Source organism: Hyperolius riggenbachi, chromosome 1 (genome assembly GCF_040937935.1).
Source record: "Hyperolius riggenbachi isolate aHypRig1 chromosome 1, aHypRig1.pri, whole genome shotgun sequence".
Taxonomy (NCBI): Eukaryota; Metazoa; Chordata; class Amphibia; order Anura; family Hyperoliidae; genus Hyperolius; species Hyperolius riggenbachi.
In genome coordinates this window covers 255,940,466-255,963,129 of record NC_090646.1, presented here as the reverse complement: position 1 = coordinate 255,963,129, position 22,664 = coordinate 255,940,466, and the positions used below count along the sequence as shown (strand labels likewise).

At 41.8% G+C, this 22,664-nt stretch overlaps 1 protein-coding gene across 1 annotated transcript in view; it reads right to left on the bottom strand.

Moving 5' to 3' along the window:
* The window catches only part of LOC137503765 (integrin-binding sialoprotein-like), a 59,740-nt gene extending 51,790 nt beyond the window's left edge, over positions 1–7,950 (bottom strand). The window contains exons 1-2 of the mRNA XM_068231271.1: positions 7,908–7,950; positions 339–396 (exon numbers count right to left, since the gene is read on the bottom strand). Coding sequence (XP_068087372.1) covers positions 339–392 — 54 coding nt within the window. The 5' untranslated portion in view covers positions 393–396; positions 7,908–7,950. The remainder of the gene's footprint in view (positions 1–338; positions 397–7,907) is intronic.
* Positions 7,951–22,664: the final 14,714 nt, after the last annotated feature.

Sequence of the window (22,664 nt, the reverse complement as noted above, 5' to 3'; positions counted from 1 at the left end):
CCCAAAGAAAAGTTTGCTGTCAGGCTTGGTTTAAAGCCATCCTTTTGCTGGGAATAGACACCATAACTTTCCAAATCTAGTTCATTCAGCTCCCAACAAAAATACATGGTTTATATGCCTTTCAGTACTCTCTAGAACTCAAGAGTGTTTGCACAGTCAGATGAAAATGTTTTGCTTCTATTTCCTTTTCAGGAAAAAATAGAAAAAATAATAAGTAAACACAAGCATAATTGATACTATATGTATCCATGTTTATCTCATCATGTTGCATGTCAGTTCAGTTACATTTGCTCTGTAAAATGTCACTACTAAGTTGTAAAAGTATATCTGGTACTTACATAAAATGCATTGCTGAGACTCCAGAGAAAGAGGAATATAAGTGCTGTCTTCATTTTCCTGCAGAAAAATATACAATTTTAATAAAGTTTAAAGCTTTAACGGAGTATGGCATTTGTAACAGTACCAAATATTTTCTTATATAAAAAACAAGTATTAATAATCATAAGAATATAATTGAAGCTACTTAGGTGTGACAACTCAGATCATCACATTACTGCAGGTATGCATAACAGCCTTGGGTCTTTTTTCTTTAAGACCTACTTGACCTTTAAAGTGACCTAATAGTTTTTACCATGTATCTACAGTATGTGGTAATAAGACTTCATACTAGGTAGTCTTATAATTACCTCAGCAGGCTGCTGTCACAAAAGGGGGTTACAGAGTCTTGGCAAGTCCCAATAGCCTACAGAGAATACAACGATGGACCTGACTACCAAGTCCCCCTTCACCACCTGAAAGCTTCTCACCTTGGTAATAGAGCAGAGGCTAGGGAATAGCATTGCTCAGGGGCTGGAACATTCTTCTTCCTCTACTCCGAGGCTCTGCTTCCCCTGGCCTCACTATAGGGTTACAGCTCCACCCGGAGGATGGAGGGAAAACTGCAGCGCTGGATCCAAGGGAGGTGAGTGAGTGCTGGGCTGCTGCAGAACTCCCTAGCAGCATGATTTTTTTCCAGGTTTTAGGATCTAAAAGCATGCAAAAAAATTGCACCGCGTTTAGACCCTAAAATCCAGAAAGAATCATAACACCAAGGGGGTTAAATCCATTTCTGGGGGCAGACTAAATCTCAGCAGCAGTGTTCTGATCGTTCAGTTTGGGATGTTCTATACAAAGCACCAGTGAAGTGATCAGCCACACAATGACTGTACATCATTGTAATACAGCCTGACGGCTGGCGTGTGAGGGTGATTCACTGGCTGCACTGCTGAAGACATGAGGAGCCAGGCTGCAGCAGGTGAGTTTCCTGTCTTTATTTTCATGGATTGGCAGGGCACACTGCCTTACTGTTCATGGCAATATTGTGTGGGGGAACTCTTAAAGTGACACTGAAGGGAAAAAAGTATGATATAATGAATTGTATGTGTGGCACGGATAATTCATAGAACATAGTAGCAAAGAAAAGAGTTTCATAATTTTTTTTTCATTTATATAGTTTTTTTTATAACATTGCATCATCTCTAATATTTGCAGTTTACAAACTACACTCTGTATTTTAAACTATAAAACAGAGCCGAGCTAATGGCCCTTTGATCTTTCCAGGCAGTAAAACCTTAAACAAATAAGAAACAGTGAGAGACAGGTTGAGATAAGTGCTTCAGAAAACAGCACTGTAGCCAACCAAGCTAGGTCGGAGAGCTCAGAGAAGCTTTTTTGCATAGATAAAACTGAAGTTTCTTAACTCTTACTGTACTGGAAGCAATATGAGACTCATATCTTTGCTACTCAATATTCGACTTCTTAGCTGTACTACACATACAATTCATTATATCATAAGTTTATTTTCACTTCATATTCCCTTTAAGTAAGCACTACCATGATGGATTGTAGGGAGATCTAAATTATGGGCATTACCTTAAAGAGACTCCGTAACAAAAATTGCATCCTGTTTTTTATCATCCTACAAGTTCCAAAAGCTATTCTAATGTGTTCTGGCTTACTGCAGCACTTTGTACTATCACAGTCTCTGTAATAAATCAATGTATCTTTCCCTTGTCAGACTTGTCAGCCTGTGTCTGGAAGGCTGCCAAGTTCTTCAGTGTTGTGGTTCTGCTATGCACTCCCCCCTCAGGGGGGAAAGAAACACACAAATGATCTCTTGAGATTCAAAAGGAAGGCTGTATGCAGCCTGCTTGTGTATGGATGTATTTTCTATGTGTGTACATACTGTACATCAACCTACTTCCTGTTTTGGTGGCCATTTTGTTTGTTTATAAACAAACTTTTTAAAACTGTTTTTAACCACTTTTAATGCGGCGGGGAGCGGCGAAATTGTGACAGAGGGGAATAGGAGATGTCCCCTAACGCACTGGTATGTTTACTTTTGTGCGATTTTAACAATACAGATTCTCTTTAAAGTATGTGTGCCTGGGCTGCATGTTGTTGTAGCCACTGTTTTCATATGTCACACAAACACACAGTTGGCCTCAAAAATCACCGGGCCACAAGTAAGCATCACTGCTTCACATGCCACAATGTCCCACATCTCTCTACAGAAAAAATGTAAATGATTTTAAAAAAGCCATGGTAACTGTCTAAGCAAACATTTAGTTGTACTTCCTATCCACAGGTGAATTCTATTTATATCATGTATTTATATACAGTAGGGCTGACAACTTTTGCAATGCTTCATGATGTACATTGTTTATTTACTTACAGTCTCTCAAAGGAGCTAACACTCTACTCCTTTCAATAATTACTCATGGTCCTGAAAAAGGGCTCTGACTGTAACATGTAGTGTGAGTGACATGTAATACATTGAATGCAAGTTCATGACAGTAGTGTGCTTCCTTCTGTGTGTATTATTACTTACTCATCATAGTCCACTGTGTCTACCAGAGATGGTCAGGTCAGTGAGATGGTAATAATTCTGGCTTGCCTGCGGCAAAGATGCTACTCTTTACACCACTGTGCTGCCCATATATAAACAAATCTCAACATACCACACAACATATAGTAAGCTCGATGTATTGCAAGTTAGGCCTATCATTAAAAATAGAACCGTTTTATTGCTAATATGTAGTATCTAATTTCTGAGTCTGTCCCTGATGGTGTAGGATCATTACACTTTGGAGATGGCCGTTTGGTATTCCACAGTGCCTCGAACACAGGAGAAACCAATGAAAGGCAGCTTTTTGAGGGATATTACTTAAAACTGACTCGTGGGAGTAAAAGTGAAAGTCATCTTCCCAGTAAGACCACCTACAGTCTCTGCTGCTGCACCTTTCTCTTTCTGGGGTCCCTTGAAGATTCATTAGTGCCTTTACCCATTCCGGAATTTGACTCAATGGTAAGGGACAGGGATGGCATTGATCATTGATCACACCACACCAAGCCTAAAGTGCTGTTCTGACCATGGTAACTGCCTGTTATTGCCTAGTTTTAGCTGGCACAGTGCACCTAGTGCATAATTGTTTTGATATTATAATTCAAATATTAATAATTGTTTTTTTCTTTCTTTGAGTACCGGTAACTATTTTACCTTTGTTGTGTTTTTCTTGGTACCAATGCTTCTCTCATTATGTCACCATGGGAAAATATACTGTATAGCAGGGGTCCCCAAACTTTTGCAGTCAAGGGCCGGGTCAACATACTTCAGACTGCGGGGGGGGGCCGGAACATACATAAAATTATGTTGAAAAACATTACATTGAATTTAGGTATCGATTCCCCCAATCATGCCTGGAAGAGATCTCCCAGCAGCAGCCATTCAGTCATGCGGCGCCCGAAGAACATCTTTGTGAACCAGACAGTGAAGCATACCCAGGTGACAACCTGCCATCCAGTTGGACAGCAGTGTCACCTGATACAGAATTATATTGGAGGCCAGCACATGACTGCTCACTGGCTTCTACAGTATGTTGATGGGTGGTGCCAGCACTGCTATTCTATTTACAGGCGCCAATATTTAAAGGTGCAGCGAGCTGCATCTATAAGTTATACGTTTTGTGTTTGGGGGGCCAGTAAAATAGCCTCAGGGGGCCGCATTCAGCCCGCGGGCCTTAGTTTGAGGACCACTGCTGTATAGTATCTACCTGTATACTTTTTTTTTTGGGGGGGGGGGGGATGGGAGGGGGAGACTTCCTCTTGATAGGTTAAACTGCTGCAATAAGTTGCTTCACAACTTCACATTTTATTTACTTGTGTGGTTATTAGATAGATAAAGGTCAATAATCACAATTTCTGCAAACAGTTGGTGTTAAGTTTTGCTAGTGTGAAAACAATCTAAAATAATTATAGTAAAAGAAAACAGTAAAAACAGAGAAAAAAAATTGGGTTAAAGTCGATTAACTGAATAATTGGTGTTTCGTGGATTCTAAGGGATTCAAAATACTTGTATGTTTGAAAAACGACAGCAAAGTTAACAGTAAAAACTTGTGTTTTTTACATAGAAAATACTGGTACATAATAAAAGAATTTCAAATAAGAAATGTTAATATTCACCTTGTTTACTCTGGAATACTCTGGAATAGTTCAGGTTTAATCATACAAATGTTGAACTATTAAGCCTTTTTTTCTGGCTCAGTGTGAATAATTCTCTTCCAAGATTAAATTTTCCACTTCACTACTTGCTTTTTGCAGAGCAAATGCCCGTTATATTAATATTCAAAAAATCCAACTCAGATGATAGGAAAATCACTGCATTACTCAGTATTCATCTTGATATTGAGAAAATGTATTCATACAGTCAGGCAAATGCTGATATTATTATTTATTATTATTATTGATTGTTATAGTGCCAGCATCTACTGCGGTACTGTACAACAGATTACAAGGTATAACAAGAGAATATAAACAAAGCAACAATAGTGTCATGTGTCATGCTAGTGTCATGTTCTTTTTCCATTTGATCCAGGAAAAAGGGGACAAGATATCAATTTAAAAATAGACCTGTCATGATAAAAATATAAGAGATTTCACTAACAGATGTTTTATGATATGCTGAATGTGGAGAGTACCAAGGGATCTTAGTTCTCCCAATTGGACATTAAAATATAATAATACATTCTTTATAAAATTGCTATAAATGTAGAATAGATAAGATTCTTATTTAATATTATGCACATATTGCAACTCACTGTGGAGTATAATTGCCATTAGACAGAAATTCCTACATTGTTACCTTGTAAGTGAAAAGATGCTCAAAAACAGCTAAGAAAAGTGTTATCAAACTTAAATTAATTTAATTACTTTTTGCTAGCTGGGTGGGGAAAAAATATTTTACTGATAATGTGTGAGGTGTGAAAACTCAGGACTAGGGAATAGAGATGGTCCATTAGATGCAAAAAATTCCAAGTTAATGTAGAATAATGCAGATATTTATACAAATTCATGAAGCTTGAAAATGGGGCGAACAAATCCCACTTGCATTTTCAAGATGCCAACATTTGCATTAAAAATTATTTAATTCTGTATCAATTCAAAAATATTTGCAACGCATTGACCATCACTATTTAAGAGCAGCCACCATTTCTCATGACCATAATGATGCTTCGTTGCATGCACACCCCTTAGCATGCATGCTAAACAAGTCTAGATTTTCTGAAATCTATGGATAATTTATTAGTTGATTGCACACAGTAAACGACCAGAAAATGCAAAAAATGTCCAATCAGTACAGACTTATTCCCCAGCAAGTTTCTTTCGGCGTATTCTATATTCATGTGCATAAATGTGCACAATATTGCTTAACAAATATAAATGAGCACTGAATATAATAATGTCTTATGCTGCAGACAAACTGTAGATTACTTAATAACATATACATTTTATATTTTAATGGTTTCTTTTAACTCAGAGGTTATGCCATTTACAATATGAATGAAAAATATAAATTTAATTGCATTGCTGAATTAAAAAAAAATTAATGGAAGTCCATGGGATTATGTATTCTATTCTAAGAAATGTGAATTCATATGCTTATAAATCACAGGTTGAATATATTAATACATGCATTTACTTCTAGCAAATCAGTGTATGGTAATTACATTTCCTGGTGACGATGGATCAGCTACTGAACCTACAGCTACATACAAAATAAGCTTACAGTTTTACATGAGTGTTGTGTGTGACATTCCCAAGCCTGTACTGATGTCCACGTCCTCTGCCACTGCTTCTTCTGAAGCTTGCCTTATTGGAGTGATTCCCCAGCTGTGGACAGCTCCTAATTCTGCTTATACTCCTCCTTCCATAAGAAAATACATGCTGCCATACTGAGAACTGAGCAAGTATGCCTGTGGAAAGATTCCTGCCAAACTAACCCCCAATATTATTTCGAAATTTTGGAGGGCAACAGTTAACAAAAGTCAGTCTGAGATTTCATATCCATTAAGGTCAAATCAATATCTGTGTTAGGCCATAAATAAAAAAGAGTATAAAATATATATGTTTTGCTTAATTATAGAACTTCCATAAATGCTTTAAAGTCACTGAAAGAATTTGATTTTCTAGAGGAACAGGAAGTTAATTTTATCCCATGTTCACTTTAAATTTCTCATTTTGGACAGATCAAATCAGACAAAAGTTAAAAAAAAAGAATGTAGTTCATATATAGAAACCAAATTAAAATATTGTATAGTCTGTCTAGTACATGAAGCAAGTATACCTAATTTCAGGGGCGTAGCAATAGGGGGTGCAGCAGTAGCGACCGCATCGGGGCCCTTGGGCCAGAGGGGCCCCGAAGGGCCCTCCCTCAACTACAGTATTAGCTCTCTATTGGTCCTGTGCTCATAATAATCACTTCTATAGATACTTTGAATAATGGTAATCATTAACAAACTGTTTCCCATCCCTTCCTTGCACCTCTGACTCTGTAGTTGCCATTGGCAGGTTTTGGTGCACCGTATCAATTGCTATGTATAGAGTGCTTGGGGGGCCCCATTGTAAAACTTGCATCGGGGCCCACAGCTCCTTAGCTACGCCACTGCCTAATGTAGATCCTAACAGTGTTCCAACTTTGTGGTTAAAGGTACCACCCAACTAATCTCTACATCCAAGCAGAAGTGAGGACACTGTGTGACCATGGCTCAGGTTCTTTTTTGAGAACCATTCCATTTACATATCTGTTTCACCAAAATAAATTCTTCCATTAACATTTTACAGCAGTGGGTCTTTTAATGGGCATGAGTTCAGCAGACTAAAAAGACCAGTGACTTGCTCCTTGTTGTAAGTTACAAATCTTATTAAACCATGCTAGTCAGACGGTTATGTAATCACAATCAGAAATGTGATTGTTCAAAGAGATTGTCACAAAAGAATAGTTAGAACACTCTAAATCAAAATCATCATTGTTAAAGCAAACGTCATCCTGCATCGGTTCCATCCAGTAGATCAAGTCTAGGGCATTGAAACAAGCATAGATTTACAGAGGAAATAAATAAAATACATCTTCTGCAGATAAATAATCACCATTTTACTATCTTCTTGAACACAGTTTTTGAATTTGAAGGGAACCTGTAGTGACTAGTGAGGGAGAAATTGGAAGATTCCATCTTTATTGCTTTTGAAAAATGCCACTTGCCTGCCTTTCATTCTGATCTTTTTAATTCAGTAGCATCTAAGTCACACTTGAAGAAAGTATGCAGCCATGAAGATGGAATGCCATCTTGGTCATTAACCACAAAAAGTATAAAAATGATTACTCAACACGACAGCCAGGTAACTAGAATGTAAGTGGAAGTCAAGAATGGCACTTCCATATTACTTTTCCTCCTACCTGCATATTCTATCATTACATACCACCTTTATTGGCATAACACTAGATGGAAGGAAATACGTGTTAATAAGTCAATAAGTGTGAATATAAGTTAATAAGCACAGTGGCACAGGGCAACAGCAAAGACTCTCCTTACCTTTTTATTTCAGTGTATTCTCGACTTTAGAGTGAAGAGCACAGATTTAATCTGTTCAGTTTGTGGAACATGTTGCCATATAAACTCCTTCTTTGTTTTTTTCCAGCCAATCAGACCACTGGAGTGACATCACCAAAGCACATTCTCACCATAAGAACCTGCAATGTCAACACTTGCTATGGCCACACAGTTTACAAAAATGTCCCTGTGATGCCAACATGTTTGTTTCGCTCAATGTAATTGAAGGTCTCAGTTTACTGGAAGGGTTTGGTCACCCATGCCAACATATAATGATGCTGCAGAGTATAGCAGAGTGCACTAAAAAACCTTTCATCTAGCGCTTCCCTCCAAAACTATTTTAAGGAAACATTTTTTAACAACTAACACTTCTTTTTCATCATGCTTTTTTCAGTTTTATAAAAGCGATCTTTTTCTAGCCTATTTTCTTAGGAAGGTATTCAGGAACGGCTCAGAAAAGTTATTCAAAATGTGTTTATTTAAACATTTATTTTATGTTGCTAACTTTATTTATTATTAATATTAATGCATACAATTCTGCTGTCCTCTGCAGCATTTTGCAATGTTCATAATCATGTTACTGACTGCCCTCAAAGCATGTCACAATCGACTACCCCAGAAACCATTATCTAATGTCCCAACCATACTCTAAGGCCTATTTTGGGGGAACCAACTAACTTATCAATATTTTTGGGGTTTTGTAGGAAACTGAAAGAATGCCTTGAGGAAACCCATACAGACACAAGAAAAGCATAAAAGCTCCATGCGGATAGTTTATATCTAATAACTATGTTTGAAATGTATATTAACTTACACAGAGTCACTACGAGCAGACAATGCACTGTATGTTGCATCCACAATATACAGGCCTGGGATCCACCACTATCCTAAAATGTATATGGCGGAACATGGGGACAGAAACAGCAGCAAGATGACCATGAGTTCCATAAAGCTTGTATATATATTTTTTTTAAAGTAACCTTGTAGTGGGTCACAGTGCTCCTAACTGGTACTAAGGCTACATATAGTATAGAGGCCTACTGCTTCAGCAGAACTGGCTGATGGCATTAACAGGGCTCTGTTTAAAATGGACCTAAAGTGTGAATTCCAAAGTGAAACCCTCTTTTTTACCCATTGCAGCAACGGCTGATTTCCGTACTGAGCAGTACTGCGGCATCTCTGATATGTGCCATTCTGTGTCTGTCTCTGTGGATACTGTATTTAGCACTATACTACTTTTCTATTCTCACATTCTCTCTTTGATTGACTGTAGCACACAACATACCTGAGCTGATCTAAGAGCTACATTTCACCCACCTATGGCACAATCTCCTAGAAGACTTTGCAATGGCAAAAAAAAACTGCCATGGCAGTTTTTCAAGACAGGAGAGGGCATGGCTAAACAACAAAACCTGTAATTTCTGACACAAAATGTTAGTTTTTAAATGTTTATTCATGCTACTCTATTATATCTTTTGCAGACAGCGCTGACCGTATGGAATTTATTTTTACCCTTTAAGTCCACTTTAAGCCCATTGAGGTCCCATGGGACTTGTCTACTAACTCGACCACTAAATTGGTCCACCCTCTTTATGTGATTACTGCCTGGGCTTGGTACTGAAACTATAGAGGAGAGGTGGTGGTACTTGGGAAGTTGGAAGCAGGGAAAGGGTTTAAGGGCTGGGCTTCCAAAACAGAACTCCAGTCACAGAAAATGCCCATACAGCTTTCAGTATGACTAGGCTTGAAGCAAATAGCATGGTGATCAATGATTATTAACACTGATAGGAGCACTAGAGTCCTAGTTTCATATTCCACCTAGGACACTATTTGCATGGAATAAGTATCTTTTCTTCATGCCTTATTTCCTCCCTGTTTAACTTCTCCATACTAGGGCTTGGCCAGTTGTAGGGACATTAGATGAAGATGCTCATATGACATGTTCAATTTTTTCTGTAAAGTGCTGTTGAAAATATCAGTGCTGTGTGAATAAATAATAATAATTCTGAAATATGAAACCAATAGTCAAGATATGACTTGCTAAAATACTTTTGACTGTTTTCTGCTTTTGACTGCTGTGCAACCAGGAAGCTGCCTTTCTGCTCACAGAACACACAATCCCCATACGTTGTACAAAAAAAAACATTTCCCATAACTACATTGATTTTTGGTGACATTAGCCCACCTATAGCCATTTCTAGGCACAGGTGTTCTTAGGCATCCTACACTAGTAAGGGTGTGCACTGAACTCTGGATGTATACTGTCATAATATAGCAGCCATTTGGGATAGTGTATATAATACAGAAGCATTTTTTTTGTTCATTTTCTGTCTGCTGTGTACTATTTCAGATGTGTATGTATGTTAAGAAGCCAGTCTGGCAGTTGGCTTTGGAAATAATTGTCACCTGGCTGAAGGAAGCTACTAATTTGATTGTCTGTATGACAGTGTAAAGTACATTTGCATTCAGTTTCCTCTGGACACTGCGGCTTCCAGCAAGGAAACAGTTAATTAGATAATGACCCACTCCTTTGTCCGGCATCCTGAAAAGGTGCTGCATTGCTTTGAAGACTATACATGTAAACAGCTACTTGTTGTTCTGAATATTGGTCTAGATTCTAAGTGGGACAGGAAACCCTTCAAATTTGCATGTCACAGCAAACCCAGATGTGACAGGGGGCTCTGTAAATGGCGATGTCACATTCTGGGGGAAATTGCATTACTTTTGGGACTGAAAATTAAGTGCCCCGGGCTACATTTCGGCCTATAAGACCCGGCATAGAACGCTCAAACCTTGTAGTTCCCAGGAGCTAGCAAAGACGCTAGGACTATCCTGATTTCTGACCAGCTACTGCGCGTTCCCGCAAACACCGTTCAGACCTTCATGCTGGTAACATTTTATTCCCCTTTTTGCCTTGTTGTGTGTCTTTGCAATTTTACTTTGTTTTTGTAAATCTTTTGTATATTTACCTTTCTGCACTGTTCCACTTTTTTCTGGAATATTAAATATTTATTTAATAAGTTTGACTTCTGATGTACTAGCAAAACTCATAGTCTTGGAGAGACTGCAGTGTATTTGCGTTACAAGTTCAGTGTCTGATTGTGCCTTGCTACTGTGTGATTGTATTGTGTATGTGGTGTTCCCGTATTTTGGCCTAAGTGTGCAGCTGACCCAAATACAAAAACGCTGGACTGAGTGCAGGCCACTCGACAGCAGAGTGGAAATTGTTGAAGTGTCTAGCAGCAGCTAGTGGTGGCAGTGAGAAGTGTTTTTTGAGGGGGCGGGGTGACAGCCTTGTGTTAGCTTGAATAAGGCTGCTTCCCCTCTCAATCCGGTCAAAACTTCCAGTCGGAAACCGTTTCTGCAGGCTTGCCGTGGGGCCGGTTCCTGACATATACACACACACACAAATGCACACACGCACATACACACACAAGCAGTGTGTGTGTGTGTATGTGTAGGCAGAAGTTGAAGTATCTACCGTTTATTCTGGCGTACAAGACGACTTTTTAACCCCTTAAAATGTTCTGAAAAGTCGGGGGTCATCTTATACGCCGGGTGTCAGGCTGCGGGTGTCACTACTTCAACCAGGAATTATAGTAAATGACAAACTTAATGCTGCAGCATCGGGGGAAGGTTCCTATTGAAGTAAAAGCTTCTTGCAAAACCATTAGCATCAAGCGAGCAGCCGCTCGCGTGGGTTACACAGCAGCTTCCTGGTTCGGGGATCATCTGACCAATGACGTGTGCGCTCACACTGGATATTACTGGAGGAGGAACACATTGTTAAGCGCACAAGTCATCAGTCAGGTGACCCGGAAGCAGGAAGCTGCTGTGTAACCCGCGCGAGCGGCTGCTTGCTTGATGCTAATGTTTTTGCAGGAAGCTTTTACTTCAATAGGATGCATCCCCTGATGCTGCAGCATTAGGTTTGTCATTTACTACTCACGCAAGCGGCTGCTGAAAAAAACGATAGCGATTGCTGGAAGATTTTACTGGAAATAGATTTTATCTTTGCACCATCTGGTATTTAAGGTAATTTAAAGATGTAGCACAATTACTATTACTATGTAGCACTATTAGTAGTACTATTGGGATGACAGCTTTGCCAGTTATGAAAATATGCACAGCCCTCCCTCTGGATCATACAGCGCCCAGTAATAGTTTTATCTAGTTCTATTCTACACCCTATGTAGTTCTATAGTTATATTCTAAACCCAGTTCTATGTAGGGGTAGTCTTATATGGCGAGTATATTCCAAACTCTATATTTTAACTGGAAAAGTTGGGGGGTCGTCTTATACGCCCAGTCATCTTATACGCCGGAATATACGGTATGTCTCTTTTTGTGTATGTGTAGCTATAATATATGTGTGTGTATATATATATATATATATATATATTGTATATATATATATATATATATATATATATATATATATATATATATATATATATATATATATAAATATATATATATATATATATATATAAATACACACTGTATATATATAAAATCGGATGTATGTGTGTATGTGCTGCGATCACTCGAAAACAGCTTGACCGGTTTTTATGAAACTTGGTACACAGATCCCTTACTACCTGGGATGATATGTTTTGGGTTCTTGCATCCCCCCTGCACACCTGGGCGAAGCTACAAACATCAAATCAGATTTCACCCATTCAAGTCAATGGAAAAAAATGGAAAAGGCTGCCATTCTCACAGTAATCAACCAGAGTCCCCACACTTGGCTCAGTTGGTCACTGTGACCGGGGTTAGAAATCCAGGAAAATGGGGCGGAGCATAAAACAGCCAATCATTTTATAGCAGTAGCGCAATTGTGTTCGAAACTGTATTTGTATTGTATTGTGTTTTGTTTAACATTTACACTGTGTTTTGTGTTTTTCTCAGCCCTGTATGCCAAGTCCAATTCCAATTCCCTGTATGCCAAGTCCAATTCCGGGCACGACCCAGTCGTGCTTGGTGAAATAAAAATGATTCTGATTCTGATTCAAATTTCAGCTATTCATTTTTAATGGGAAAATGTAAACTGCAGCCATTCTTAGACTGTTAAACGCAGGGTTCTCAAACTTGGCACACTTGGTCACTGGACGAATGAGTTTAAGATTCAGGAAAGTGGGTGGAGCCTACAACAGCCAATCAAAATTCACCTATCGATTTTCAAGAGGAATATTTAAACTGCTGCCATTCTTACACTGTTAATGGCAGAGGTTTCAAAATTGCTACAGTCGGTCATTGGGTGACTGGGGTCCAAATTTGCTAAAGGGGCGGAGCCCCAAACAGCCAATTAGATTTCTTTGCTGGATAAACTGTTTCCGTTCACACACTTTTGGTGCCAGGAACCTGAAAGCTCACAAACTTGGTCATTGAGTGACTGTGTGTCAAAGTTACAAAAAGTGGGCAGAGCCAAAACCAAGTTTCACTGTCAAATATAAACTGCAGCCATTCTTACACTGTTAATGTCACGGTTCTCAAAATTTGCGCAGTTGGTAACTGGGAGACTGGGATAATATTACACTGTTAACCACTTACCGCGGTCCGCGGGAGTGCGCGCAGCCCAACTTAACTTAAGTGGTTCATAGCAGATGCCTCAAACCTGGTACAGTTGGTCACTGGGTGACTGGGGTTCAAATTCAGAAAGGGGCGGAGCCACAAACAGCCAATCAGATTTTATTAATTTCAATGGGAATATAGAAATGATTGAGCATCAGTTTCTTTTCATACGCTTTTATTGCAACATCTCGCCATTAAGTACAGCAATGATGCATTTGCAGCATGCCAAACTTGGATACATCAAACCTGTCTTGACGGGGGTGTCCGGGGAGTGAGGGATTCGGGTGACCAAGGAAAAGATAGATGGGGGGGTCAAACATATGGAGTATACTAATAAAGTAGGCTGTGGTTTTAATTGATATAGAAGATACATTATGAATTTGCTGCACACATGCAACTATAGGCATGTCCAATCTAGGATGCCCTAACTTTTGCACTTACAGTTATATAGGCACAACGATATTTAGTACCTGTTTGATGTATAATGTTTTAGTATTTAAGCCTGTTTGTTTTATTGTAGCACAGTGATTATGCGTATTTAAGATCACTCAGATGATTTTCACTTTCACTTTCACCGTTTTTTACACTGCCCCTTTAAATGCCTTGCCAGCAGCTGACTTTCACTTGCTGGCTTCTTTGTCACATAATCACTAGTGTCTCGCCAGAAAGGCGAGTCTCCGCCCCCTCACCTTTCACCCCAGTGACACTCTCCCTCCTGACCAATGACAGACGCCAGGGGCGTGGCTTTCAGGTCCTATCTAGGAAGCCGCCCGGCGCCGTCATTTATAAGGACACAAGCACGTAAGCTAGCACCAGCTGGGCGCGAAACGGCTGTAGTGCCGTCCATCTACCCGAATCCCTCACTCCCCGGACACCCCCGTCAAGACAGGTTTGATGTATCCAAGTTTGGCATGCTGAAAATGTATCATTGCTATACTTTGTGGCGAGATGTTGCAATAAAGTCGTATGAAAAGGGACTGATGCCCGGTTTGCCTTCACGTATATGCATGTATAGACTGTTATCCAGAAAACATAATCGGTTGCACGTCCCACAGCGCAAGTCACACACCTTATATGGGTGTCTTGGAATGGTGGAGCAACCAATGAATGTTTTGCAAATGCAGAGTCTATCCCCAGCTCCCACGATTTGGGTCTGAGTGCCGAGTGGCCCCAACAGCTCTACAGTGTGCATATAGAAATGATTGATACCAAGGACCCCAAAGCTCATAAACTTGGTAACTGAGTGGTTATATGTCAAGGTTAGAAAAAGTGGGTGGCGCCAACAACTACAATTTTTACATGGGAAAATATAAACTGCAACCATACTTACACTGTTAATGGCCGGGTTCCAAAACTTGAAGCAGTTGGCCACTGTGTGACTGGGATTAATATTTAGAAAGTGGGTGAAGCCTACAACAGCCAATCAAAATTCACCTATTGATTTTAAAGGGGAATATTTACATTGCTGCCATCCTTACACTCTTAATAGCAGATGCCTCAAATCTGGTACAGTCAGTCACTGGGAGCCTGGGGTTTAAATTCTGAAAAGGGGGCGGGCTACAAAAAGTCAATCAGATGTATTTAATTTCATTGGAAAAATGCAACTTAATGATGCTAAGGACCCCAAAGCTCATAAATGTGGTCATTGAGTGACTGTATGTCAAGGTTAGAAACAGCCAAAAACAAAAAACTTTTTACATGGGAAAATATAAACTGCAGCCATTCTTACACTGTTAATGGCAGAGGCCTCAAACCTGCTACAGGTGGTCATTAAGTGACTGGGGTTCAAATTCATTGAAGGGGCGGAGCAACAAACAGCCAATCAGCTTTCTTTGCTGCATAAACTGCTTCCATTCACACAATTTTGATGCCAGGAACCCGAAAACTCACAAACTTGGTCATTGAGTGACTGTGTGTCAAGGATACAAAAACTGGGTGGAGTCAAAAACATATTTCCCAGGGAAAATGTAAACTGCAGCCCTTCTTCACTGTCAATGGCAGGGTTCTCAAACTTCGCACAGTTTGTTACTGGGTGACTGGAATTAATATTCCGAAAAGTGGGTGGAGCCTAAAAAAGCCAATCAATATTCACCTGTTGATTTTCAAGGGGTATATAAAAATTACTGCTATTATTGCACTGTTAATGGCACAAGCCTCAACCCTGGTACAGTTTGTCATTGGGTCACTGGGGTTCAAATTCAGAAAAGGGTGTGGAGCTACAAACACACAATCAGATTTGTTTTTATTGATGCCAAGGACCCGAAAGCTCACAAACTTGGTCGTTGAGTGACTGTGTGTCCAGGTTACAAAAAGTGGGCAGGGCCAAAAACAAATTTGATTGGGAAAATATAAACTGTATGCCTTCTTACACTGTTAATGGCAGGGTTCTCAAACTTTGCCCAAATGGTCACTGGGTGACTGAGAGTAATATTAATTTAAGAGGGTGGAGCCTATAATAGCCGATCAAAATTCACCTGTTGATTTTCAAGGGGAATATTAAAATTGCTGCCATTTTTACACAGTTAATAGCGGATGCCTCAAACCTGCTGTAGTTGGTCATTGGGTGACTGGGGTTCAAATGCTGGAGAGGGGTGGAGTCACAAACCGCCAATGTGATTTATTTCATTTCTATGAGCATATACAAAATATTGATGCCAAAGCTCACAAACTTGGTCACTGAGTGTTTGCGTGTTAGGGAGTGGGAGGAGCCGACACCAGCCAAATATATACCCAGGCAAGTATATATATATATATATATGTTACGGGCAGAACCCTAAGTCTTGCCACTTTGGGTTCTGGACAGTCAAAACTAGAAGTGGCCGTCTCGCTCCGGCAAATGTGCGTAATGAAGATTCCTGGCAGCATAAAAATGAATGAATGAATTCCCCGCTGGAGGCAATGCAAGCAGGGATGGAACTACGCTGGAACTACGTGTAGTTTTACGCAATTACGCTTCGCTAAACTATGGCTTCAAAATCAAATATTCGGTTCATATGCATTTCGTAGCCTACGCGTTAAAATACGCAATTACGCGTAGTGCGAAACGTAGTGTATGCGGATACTTATGCCCGCATGCATAGAATTTTACATATTAATTTCTCTTTAATTGCTTGTACAGTGAACTCTTCTATGCGTACATTCCCCTTTTCAATGCGTAAATTTGTAAGCATACAGTCGCACGGGGAAAATTGGATGCGAGTAACGCATTCGTAGTTCACTACACAATACACATGTTAACTATGCATAGTGGGCGTAAGCTACGCATAGCGGTACTTTACTACGCGTAAATTCATGAGCATAGTTTTGAAACTTCACCTATGCAGACATTGCTTCTGCTAGCACCCACTCTGCAGAGAGACGAACAGCAGGAATCCCTGCCGCAACGAACGACTTTGAGGGCCATGCAAGAGCTGAATAGGAGAGGGGCAGGAGGAAGGAGCCAGAGCCGAAGAGCCAGCTTCATTTCTCGCATTGTCTGCGGCAGGGGAATTCATTCATTCATTTTTATGCCGCCGGGAATCTTCATTTCTCACATTGGCTGCAGCAAGACGGCAACTTCTAGTTTTGACTAGCCAGAACCCGAAGTGGCCACACTTTGGGTTCTGGCCATAACATATACCATATTTCGCGCCGTATAAGACGCTCCGGAATATAAGACGCACCCAAATTTAGAGGGCAAAAACCAGGAAAAAAATACTAAACCTGGTGCGTCCATATTCCAGGAGCGTCTTGTACATGTTGTGTGCTCCTGTGTACCTCATGTCTCTTACTGTGTGCCCCATCTGTCCTGCTGTATGCCCCATGTGTTTTTCTATGTGTCCAGTGTGCCCCTTCTCCCCATGAGTACCTGTCTGCCTGTCTCCCCCATGTGTACCCTGTCTGCCTGTCTCCCTCTGTGTCCTGTTTCCCCCATGTGTCCTGACTGCCCCTTCTCCCCATATGTCCTCCTGTGTCCGTCTCCCCATGTGTCCTGTTTCCCATATGTGTCCTGTGTGTCCCTTCTCCCCATGTGCACCTTGTCTACCTGTCTCCCACGTGTCCTGACTGCCCCTTCTCCCCATGTGTCCTCCTGGGTCAGTCTCCCCATGTGTCCTCCTGGGTCAGTCTCCCCATGTGTCCTCCTGTGCACCTCTCCCCATGTGTCCTCCTGTGTCAGTCTCCCCATGTATCCTCCTGTGTCAGTCTATGTCCCTCTCCCTATGTGTCAGTCTGTGTCCCTCTCCCCATGTGTCGTCCTGTGTCAGTCTGTGTCCTCTCCATGTGTCCTCCTGTGTCCCTCTCCCCATGTGTCCTCCTGTGTCCCTCTCCCCATGTGTCCTCCTGTGTCAGTCTGTGTCCTCCCCATGTGTCCTCCTGTGTCAGTCTGTGTCCTCCCCATGTGTCCTCCTGTGTCAGTCTGTGTCCTCCTCATGTGTCCTCCTGTGTCAGTCTGTGTCCTCCCCATGTGTCCTCCTGTGTCCCTCTCATCAGTCTCGTTTCCCCCCTTGTGGCATGTGCCTGGCTCCCCTGCGTGGTGTCCCCCTCTAATTTCCACCTGCCCCCTCCATCCATGTGTGCATCTCCCCGGTGCCCGCCCCACCCCCCCGCGCGTGTCTCCGATATCCTCCGATGTAAAGCCTTCCTCCCTCCGGGCCTGCAGCTGCAGCGGCTTACCTCATATATGCCGCCGGGAAGACTGCAGACACCCGGCTACTCCATGTGTTCCCTCTACTGCGCGGCTTGTACTGATGACGCAATCAGTACAAGCCGTGCAGTAGAGGGAACACATGGAGTAGCCGGGTGTCTGCAGTCTTCCCGGCGGCATATATGAGGTAAGCCGCTGCAGCTGCAGACCCGGAGGGAGGAAGGCTAGATATCGGAGACACGCGCGCGGGGGGGGGGGAGGGGTGTGGGCACCGGGGAGATGCGCACATGGAGGGGGCAGGAGGAAGTTAGAGGGGGACACCTTACGCACGCAGGGGAGCCAGGCACAGCGAGCGCACACACAGGCAGGGAATCCCCAATGGCGTCGGGTCTGCGGTTCATATCGGCGGGCGTTCGCAAGTTGGGGATTCCCTGCCTTTGCCGTATAAGACGCAGGGACTTTTTCTCCCTATTTTGGGGGGAGAAAAAGTGCGTCTTATACGGCGGAAAATACGGTATATTATTTTTTTTATGTGTGTGCATGCAAATGTTAACGTGCATAGGAGAGCATATACAGTGTTTGACATATTCATAGATATTTATGTGTATGTTTTGGAACTTTTACCAGCACTGCATTTTGAATTTGTCCTTGGAGGTTTTTTTTTAACTCTTGTATTTTTTGACCTTGGATTTCTTAAGTGCAAACTGACTATCAGGTCGCATACTTAAAGGAACCCAAAGTGAGAGACATATGGAGGCTGCCATATGTATTTCCTTTTAAACAACAACAGTTGCCTGGCAGTCGTGATGATCTTTCTGGTCATGCGCCTGAAACAAGCATGTTGTTAATTTTGTCTGGTTTTTATTAGAAACATCTGATCTGCATGCTTGTTCAGCGACTATGGCTAATTCTATAAGAGGTAGTGGATCAGCAGAACAGCCAAGCAATGTGCATTATTGAAAAGGTTGGGTTCTCATTAACATAAAAAATGCTGTTTGCTAATGTGTGGTAAGAACATTGGTATTCATAGAATGTACTCTAGCTTATGTTACTTATTTCTATGTTAATGACCAGTCACTTGAGGTCCTTTCAAATGGTTAAATAAAAGAGGTTTATTTACATATGTACAAGTTACAGCATATAAAATATATGATTACATAATTGCAGGCTCAGTGTAAAGTACTACTAGGAGCATTATTAGTCTAACCTTACAATCCATACACACCGCATTCGATAGCTGTGCCCTGAATCCATTATCTTAAGTTAATGTCAGCGTTGAGAGAGAGAGCTTTAGCAAAAGTTCCCTTGATATCTCCTCTGAAGACCCCTCCTCCATGGGAGGTCATTCATGTAATAGCTGGATATGTATGTGCCAGGCCCAGCACCCATTGTGTTGATAAACTGGATAAACCAAGCTTCTCTCAGCTTGTGTAAACATCTCCTCAATGGCCGTTCACGGGTGCTGGGGTCAGTGCCTGAGGACTCAGCCATTGTCTTTGCTGTTTATTTACTCATATGAAGCTGTTGAGTAACCCGAGAGTTCAGGCACAGCTGGAACGAAAGGGGCATGACTGGCCGGGCCCTGGGATGGACTGAACAGGCACAATTCGGCTCAGGTGTGAATTAAAGGTGGAGCGCCCGAAGGGGTACCTTCCCCCAGGCATTATAGGAAAAGAGCAAGAGAGCTGCTCTCTCTTTCTGCCCAAATAGGATACAGGAAAAGCCCGAATGCCGTGGCGGGTCCGTGACAATGCCGGCCTGGACGACATCGAAACCAGAAGTACACACCGCGCTTGGCGAACGGAGTAAGGCATTTATGCTAAGAGTGCATAGTGCTGGTTATGATATATGGGTGCCATGGAGGCACAATGGTTTCTGGGTCATTAAACTAGGTGGCTCTAGGGTGGGTCATCGACTGGTTAATAGCACCATGGGCGTCACTGGCAAGGTTCAGTGGTGCAAAGTTTAATGGGCGTCACTGGCGCGGGTCAGTGGCACAAGGTTTTAGCGCAAGCCGGTGGTTGGTACTGTGACATTCACAAAGAGGAAAGGCATTGTCACGGGACCTGTCAGAGCGCGGTTTACGCAAGTTATTCTTATTATTATTGCTTAATGCATGATTGATTTAATTGTTTTTCTACATTGTATTATCTTAAATCTGTATTAAAGCTGTGGCCTTTAAACTCCAATTGGGTGTCACGGCTTTTATTTCAGGTAAATAGTAGGTCCGACCTCTATGGGCCCTGCCCGGTCAAGTAACCCGAGAGTTCAGGCACAGCTGGAACGAAAGGGGCATGACTGGGCGGGCCCTGGGATGGACTGAACAGGCACAATTCGGCTCAGGTGTGAATTAAAGGTGGAGTGCCCGAAGGGGTACCTTCCCCCAGGCATTATAGGAAAAGAGCAAGAGAGCTGCTCTCTCTTTCTGCCCAAATAGGATACAGGAAACTCTCCCACCCACCCTCCCTGTGCACCGCTTGTCAGAATCCCGCAAGTGGCCACATGGGTGTTGGGAACATACCCTAACTATGCTACCCTTGTTGTATCCTAACAGATTCGTCACAGCAAGAGGCGGGTCCGTGACAATGCCGGCCTGGACGACATCGAAACCAGAAGTACACACCGCGCTTGGCGAACGGAGTAAGGCATTTATGCTAAGAGTGCATAGTGCTGGTTATGATATATGGGTGCCATGGAGGCACAATGGTTTCTGGGTCATTAAACTAGGTGGCTCTAGGGTGGGTCATCGACTGGTTAATGGCACCATGGGCGTCACTGGCAAGGTTCAGTGGTGCAAAGTTTAATGGGCGTCACTGGCGCGGGTCAGTGGCACAAGGTTTTAGCGCAAGCCGGTGGTTGGTACTGTGACATTCACAAAGAGGAACGGCATTGTCGCGGGACCTGTCAGAGCGCGGTTTACGCAAGTTATTCTTATTATTATTGCTTAATGCATGATTGATTTAATTGTTTTTCTACATTGTATTATCTTAAATCTGTATTAAAGCTGTGGCCTTTAAACTCCAATTGGGTGTCACGGCTTTTATTTCAGGTAAATGGTAGGTCCGACCTCTATGGGCCCTGCCCGGTCAAGTAACCCGAGAGTTCAGGCACAGCTGGAACGAAAGGGGCATGACTGGGCGGGCCCTGGGATGGACTGAACAGGCACAATTCGGCTCAGGTGTGAATTAAAGGTGGAGTGCCCGAAGGGGTACCTTCCCCCAGGCATTATAGGAAAAGAGCAGGAGAGCTGCTCTCTCTTTCTGCCCAAATAGGATACAGGAAACATTAAAGCAGTCATTAGCCAGAAATAGGGAAAGGCAGAAGCTTTCCAGTACAGAAGAGACACAGGGATGGAGTGGCTCACAGGGGTTTATAATATGCCAAGGTTCATAAATATAGGCTGAGGAGACAAGATAAATCAAAGCCCAGCAAAGGCTAGTAAAGTAATAGCTTTCATATAGAACAGCCATCAATACAAACGGAAACAGGGTCCTAGGTAAGTAATTGGTTAGCTATTCTTTAGAATATGTAAGAAACCAGGACAACATCCTTTATTAACAAACAACCTAACTGCAGGATAGGTAAGTTTCACGTTATTCCTTTGCAGCATGAAGGCATACGCATATTTGATATTTACTCTGCGAATCGCGACGCTACGGAATATATGGCGATTAATAAACCAAGAAGAATAGTTACTTACAGGAAGCTGCAGGTTCCAATCTGGCCTGCACATTCCTACTGAGCTAGCTAGTAAAACAGGCCATGCACTGCACAGTCTGCCTTTCTTTGTACTTGTGATAGTAATTGTGATCCATACTTAAACCCAATTCAATTTACAATTGATCAAATGTTATGGACTGCTGAAGTGTGTAATTGAAAAATATTGGTACAGTGTATGGCTACCTTATCTGTAGTACAGGAAAGATTACATACAAAGGTTTAGGCCTCATGCATACTGAACGCTGTAAAAAATTGATGCGTTTTATCTAATGGCCTGCATATCACCATTGTCCTTGCTCCAGCCAGAAGAGCAGTTCAGCATCAGAAATCCTTTGTTAGCACAGGGTGGGGTCTTAGTGCAGCCCCCACCCCTTTTTTGAGAAGAGCAGTTTCTGCATCAGAAGTCCTTTGTTAGTTAGTGTGGTGACCCCCCCCCCTTCTGGTGAGGGCTTAGTACAAATGGGCTTAGTACAAAAGTATGATATAAGTAGCATTCCTCCAGTTGTACCGTCTGTAATAGTGAAGGGGGATAGCTTATAAGCAGGTTTTTCAATACTCTGCAAATTTTCATATTTACCCACCCTGGTAGTATTTCACATTTGGTCAACTCCTACACAACTGTTTCAAGTAATTGGTCTATAATGGTGATATCACAATAGAAGAGCAGATCAGAGATCAATGCTGTTTAGGTGGGACTCAGTGAAGAGAATTAGCACATCCCTTTGATCAAAGCCAAACAAACTCATGGCAGACTATATTGTCCTGGAGGCAGGGAGGTTTCCTACCTCTCTAAAAGAAGGAATCATCAAGCCCCTTCTCAA